The sequence below is a fragment of the Hyperoodon ampullatus genome, assembly GCF_949752795.1.
Source record: "Hyperoodon ampullatus genome assembly, chromosome: 8".
In the NCBI taxonomy this organism is placed as follows: Eukaryota; Metazoa; Chordata; class Mammalia; order Artiodactyla; family Ziphiidae; genus Hyperoodon; species Hyperoodon ampullatus.
Genome location: NC_136921.1, coordinates 85,747,788 through 85,753,787, shown reverse-complemented (window position 1 = coordinate 85,753,787; position 6,000 = coordinate 85,747,788). Strand labels below are relative to the sequence as shown.

The window sequence follows — 6,000 nt, the reverse complement described above, 5'->3', positions numbered from 1 at the left end:
TCCTATACCCATTTTCTTAATTGTTTTGGATTTGTTATTGTAGGTCTTTTCCTTCTCTTGTGTTTCCTGCCTAGAGAAGTTCCTTTAGCGTTTGTTGTAAAGCTGGTCTGGTGGTGCTGAATTCTCTTAGCTTTTGCTTGTCTGTAAAGGTTTTAATTTCTGTCGAATCTTAATGAGATCCTTGCTGGGTAGAGTAATCTTGGTTGTAGGTTTTTCCCTTTCATCACTTTAAATATGTCCTGCCACTCCCTTCTGGCTTGCAGAGTTTCTGCTGACAGATCAGCTGTTAACCTTATGGGGATTCCCTTGTATGTTAATTGTTGCTTTTCCCTTGCTGCTTTTAATATTTTTTTCTTTGTATTTAATTTTTCATAGTTTGATTAATATCTGTCTTGGCGTGTTTCTCCTTGGATTTAGCCTGTGTGGGACTCTCTGTGCTTTCTGGACTTGATTGACTATTTCCTTACCCATATTAGGGAAGTTTTCAACTATAATCTCTTCAAATATTTTCTCAGTCCCTTTCTTTTTCTCTTCTTCTTCTGGGACCCCTATAATTCAAATGTTGGTGTGTATTTTGTTGTCCCAGAGGTCTCTGAGATTGTCCTCAATTCTTTTCATTCTTTTCTTTATTCTGCTCTGCAGTAGTGATTTCCACTATTTTATCTTCCAGGTCACTTATCTGTTCTTCTGCCTCAGTTATTCTGCTATTGATTCCTTCTAGAGAATTTTTAATTTCATTTATTGTGTTGTTCATCACTGTCTGTTTGCTCTTTAGGCCTTCTAGGTCCTTGTTAAATGTTTCTTGTATTTTCTCCATTCTATTTCCAAGATTTTGATCATCTTTACTGTCATTACTCTGAATTCTTTTTCAGGTAGACTGCCTATTTCCTCTTCATTTGTTTGGTCTGGTGGGTTTTCACCTCGCTCCTTCATCTGTTGTGTATTTCTCTGTCTTCTCATTTTGCTTAACTTACTGTGTTTGGGGTCTCCTTTTTGCAGGTTGCAGGTTTGTATTTCCCGTTGTTTTTGGTGTTTGCTCCCAGTGGGTGAAGTTGGTTTCGTGGGTTGTGTAGGCCTCCTGGTAGAGGGGACTGGTGCCTGTGTTCTGGTGGATGAGGGTGGATCTTGTCTTTCTGGTGGGCAGGACTGTGTCCGGTGGTGTGTTTTGGGGTGTCTGTGAACTTATTATGATTTTAGGCAGCCTCTGTTCTATTGGGTGGCGTTGTGTTCCTGTCTTGCTAGTTGTTCGGCATAGGGTGTCTAGCACTGTAGCTTGCTGGTCGTTGAGTGGAGCTGGGTCTTAGCGTTGAGATGGAAATCTCTGGAAGAGCTTTCACCATTTGATATTATATGGGGCTGGGAGGTCTCTGGTGGACCAATGTCCTGAACTGGGCTCTCCCACCTTATAGGCTGAGGCCTGACACCCGGCTAGAGCACCAAGACCATGTCAGCCACTCGGCTCAGAAGAAAAGGGAGAAAAAATAAAAGAAAGAAAGAAAGAAAAAATAAATAAATAAAATAAAGTTATTAAAATAGAAAAAAATTATTAAAAATAAAAACATTAAAAAGTAATTTAAAAAAAGAGAGAAAGAAGAGAGCAACCAAACCAAAAAACAAATCCACCAATGATAACAAGCGCTAAAAACTATACAAAAAAAAAAAAAAAGGACATTCAGAACCCTAGGACAAATGGCAAAAGAAAAACTATACAGACAAAATCACACAAAGAAGCATACACATACACACTCACAAAAAGAGGAAAAAGAAAAAATACATAAATATATATTTTAAAAAAAGGAAGCGAGCAACCAAATCAATAAACAAATCTACCAATGATAATAAGCTCTAAATACTAAACTAAGATAAACATAAAACCAGAAACAAATTAGATGCAGAAAGTAAACCCCAAGTCTACAGTTGCTCCCAAAGTCCACCACCTCAATTTTGGGATGATTCTTTGTCTATTCAGGTATTCCACAGATGCAGGGTACATCAAGTTGACTGTGGAGATTTAATCCACTGCTCCTGAGGCTGCTGGGAGAGATTTCCCTTTCTCTGCTTTGTTCACACAGCTCCTGGGGTTCAGCTTTGGATGTGGCCCTGCCTCTGCGTGTAGGTGACCTGAGGGTGCCTTTTGGGAAGTCTGAGGTCTTCTGCCAGCGTTCAGTACATGTTCTGTAGGCGTTGTTCCACATATAGATGTAGTTTTGATGTATTTGTGGGGAGGAAGGTGATCTCCATGTCTTACTCCTCTGCCATCTTGAAGGCGCCCCGCAAGAAGAATGTTAAGAACATCGTTTCTAGAGAAAGGGTCTTGTTAGGTTTTCATATCACACAGCAATCTCTCACATATTGCTGTGCACAGAGTAGTTACTCAAGAAGTTTGTTGTGTTGAATCACACTGAGTAATATAATATATGGTAAAACATCATTACAATAGGACTAGCCCAAACTTCATTGAAAAATCAGAGCTATGGTGTAAGAAAAGTGATTAATAGTCTATCACATATAATTGAAAGTAACTTTCCTGTCAGATATGTTGTGTAACTAAGTCTCTCCACTCACTCAAGGGTGGGCATTTACTGGATGTCCTCTCTGTGCCAGGCACCGTGCTAGGCTCTGTGCACAGAAAGGTGGACAAGACAAAATGCTTCCCTTGCAGCCACTCACAGCCTCATGGAGACAGCCAACCAGAGAATGGACAGTTACAAAACGATGTGACATGGACTCTGACAGGTCCAGATTTTCTTTCCATCTCATTCCTTTCTTTTGACTGCCAAGTTGATGGGGGTGTCTTGGTAAGGTAGAATAAAGACGCAAAGGCTTTATCAGGATAATAATTAGCAAGAGGGGGGTTCATTTGTCTTAAAGGAAGAACCTGAAAGATTCAGGTTCAGGTTCCCCTGAGCATGAAAAATTATCCTGGCCTCAGAGACCTTGAGTGTACTCCTCAAGGATGGGGGCACTCAGCAATGGAGCCCTGACCCTGGGGAGAGGCAGGATGGGGTAGAGAAGACCAGCAAAGGGGAAGGGGATGCAGTGTAGACGCGAGGAGGAAAGGGGCTCCTGGATTTCCACATGGGTGGATTCTGCATGGAATGACATGGTGGGAAAAATAAAGAAATACCATCAGTGTCCACAAGTGAGATTGATACCCTCTTAGATGTTGGGGCATGAATGATGGTTACTGCTGTAGTGGAGGTGTGCTCAGTGTCCCACAGGTACCCATGGGATGAGGAAAGGAGAGGTTGCCTAGGTCAGGCTACACAGCAGATGTGGGGAGGGTGACAGAGGTAGGAGAAAATGGTTTGAAATCTGAAAACTGTTCAGTAAGGCTCGAGAACAGACCACATGTCCATAGAAGCTGACCCCATTGCACAACTTTCTTATTAAATGACAATCAGTCAATTACCATGATTGTTCTTACCCTCAACAGACTTGGGGGGCAGGAAGTACAGCTCAGTGCTGAGCAGAAGATGCTCCCTTTGAGGATGAAGAAAAAAAGAGAGGGTGGGCTGAGCTGTCCTCCTCGGGGATAGAGCCCACAGGTGACAGAGATTTGTAATAGTCATCTTCCCCATCAAGCACTTTGATTTGGCTGCAACAAAGGAAAGAGTTTCAGCAGAAGAAGAAAACAAGTACAGCAGTCATCAATGGGGCAGCTTAAGTTGTGTGAGTACTTGGAACAGGGTTGGGCCCCAACACTGAGTTGGGGGGGCAGCTTATGGTGCCTCAGGGTCCCCCAGCCCAGAGGAATTGGCGTCTGATCCACAAAGCGTTTCACATCTAGGTCACACTCTAATAATGGGCCCAATTTAGTGGTATCTGACAACTGTAATCATATTGCAACTTAATTTATGTGAATTAACTTGTCTGGTTCCCTCTAGATGAGAAAGTTCCCTTCCTGATCTTCTTTAGTTCTCAGACTAGTACCAATTACCTACCTCACTCCTATTCTTTTTTTTTTTTTTTTTTACATCTGTACCTTTTTTTTTTTAACATCTTTATTGGAGTATAATTGCTTTACAATGGTGTGTTAGTTTCTGCTTTATAGCAAAGTGAATCAGTTATACATATACATACGTCCCCATATCTCTTCCCTCTTGTGTCTCCCTCCCTCCCACCCTCCCTATCTTACCCCTCTAGGTGGTCACAAAGCACCGAGCTGATCTCCCTGTGCTATGCAGCTGCTTCCCACTAGCTATCTATTTTACATTTGGTAGTGTTTATATGTCCATGCCACTCTCTCAGTTTGTATGACAGACTCTAGGTCCATCCACCTCACTACAAATAACTCAATTTCGTTTCTTTTTATGGCTGAGTAATATTCCATTGTATGTATGTGCCACATCTTCTTTATCCATTCATCTGTCAATAGACACTTAGGTTGCTTCCATGTCCTGGCTATTGTAAATACAGCTGCAATGAACACATGACTCTTTTTTTTTTTTTCCTGCGGTACGCGGGCCTCTCCCTGTTGTGGCCTCTCCCGTTGCAGAGCACAGGCTCCGGATGCTCAGGCTCAGTGGCCATGGCTCACGGGCCCAGCCGCTCCGCGGCATGTGGGATCTTCCCAGACCGGGGCACAAACCCGTGTCCCCTGCATCGGCAGGTGGACTCTCAACCACTGCGCCACCAGGGAAGCCCACATGACTCTTTTCCAATTATGGTTTTCTCAGGGTATATGCCCAGTAGTGGGATTGCTGGGTTGTATGGTAGTTCTATTTTTAACTTTTTAAGGAACCTCCATACTGTTCTCTATAGTGGCTGTATCAATTTACATTCCTACCAACAGAGCAAGAGGGTTCCCTGTTCTCCACACGCTCTCCAGCATTTATTGTTTGTAGATTTTTTGATGATGGCCATTCTGACCGGTCTCACTCCTATTCTTAATCGAGGCCACAAACTCCGCAGTGTCCCTGGCTAACCATTGGGGGAAATTCTCCTTTGTGTACCTTTAAGGCCCACGGGTAGGGGAACGTGGGAGAAGGGGACTATTTGCACTGCATGGAGTGCTCTGATTTGTGGGAGAGTTTTATACAGCCTGATACATGTCTCAAATTATGAGGACAGTACAATTTCCTGGGATAATTATGAAAAATAACACTTGCCTTTTGGTGGCAATTTCAGTATTTTCAGACAGAATAGATTCAAGTTTTGTATACTTGCTACTGTGAAAAGTAGTTTCTAGTGTCAATAATAGTGGTGATATCCCCACTGCATATTTTTAGAAGCCTCTCTGGAAAGTTTTGCATTTTCTATAATATCACAAAGGACCCCTTTTGTTTACAGTTGCTTAGAACTAAGAAGACAGATATTTACCCAAGTTTTCTTGGCTTCCTCTTGCTCCCTTGATATTCTAGAGTTCCCTGTGGAGACGGCCAAGAACACACAGTCAAAGGAAAGCAGCAAGTCGTTAATTTTTAATTCAAAGTGATTTTGTGTTGAATGCAAGCAGATGCTGATAATATCAGAAGTCACAGCATAATTTTTTTGATCAAAGGGCTCAAGTGAGCCTGATGAAGCATGCATCTTGCTCGTCTTTGATAAACCACATCAATTATTCACCGTGAAGGCAGACATCCTGACATGAAAGCAACAGATAAAGGGCCTAAGCACATGTTCAAGAGGAGAGTATAAGAGAGTGGGGGCGGGGCTGGAGGGGCTGGAACAGGTATTAATAACAGAATTATTAACTGGAAACAAAGCCAGTGAAACAGCTTTATGGCCACTTTGAACTCACATTTAACTGGTTATAGTACATGGTGTCCTCAGGACTACTCAACATTTTGGGCTGCTGACATCTTCGGTGAGGTGTTCGCTGCTTCTGTGCAAGACCATTTTCTGAATCTGCAACAGGATAGCAAAACTTTACTGTAAAGCATCTGAGGTTTTGGGAAAACTGAGTGTAAAATTGCTCATCACATAAATGCACGTAGCAGAAACTCTGTCCTGTTTTAACGGGCACGTTAGAGCTTTGCTAACATTAGGAGAAATATC

At 42.3% G+C, this 6,000-nt stretch overlaps 1 protein-coding gene across 1 annotated transcript in view; it reads right to left on the bottom strand.

Moving 5' to 3' along the window:
* Positions 1-3,459: 3,459 nt before the first annotated feature.
* Positions 3,460-6,000, bottom strand: part of MYO3B (myosin IIIB) — a gene marked incomplete at both ends in the record, with an annotated part of 382,371 nt that continues 379,830 nt past the window's right edge. Inside the window, 3 exons of the mRNA XM_079709748.1 lie at positions 3,460-3,598; positions 5,323-5,369; positions 5,744-5,850. Coding sequence (XP_079565874.1) covers positions 3,460-3,598; positions 5,323-5,369; positions 5,744-5,850 — 293 coding nt within the window. The remainder of the gene's footprint in view (positions 3,599-5,322; positions 5,370-5,743; positions 5,851-6,000) is intronic.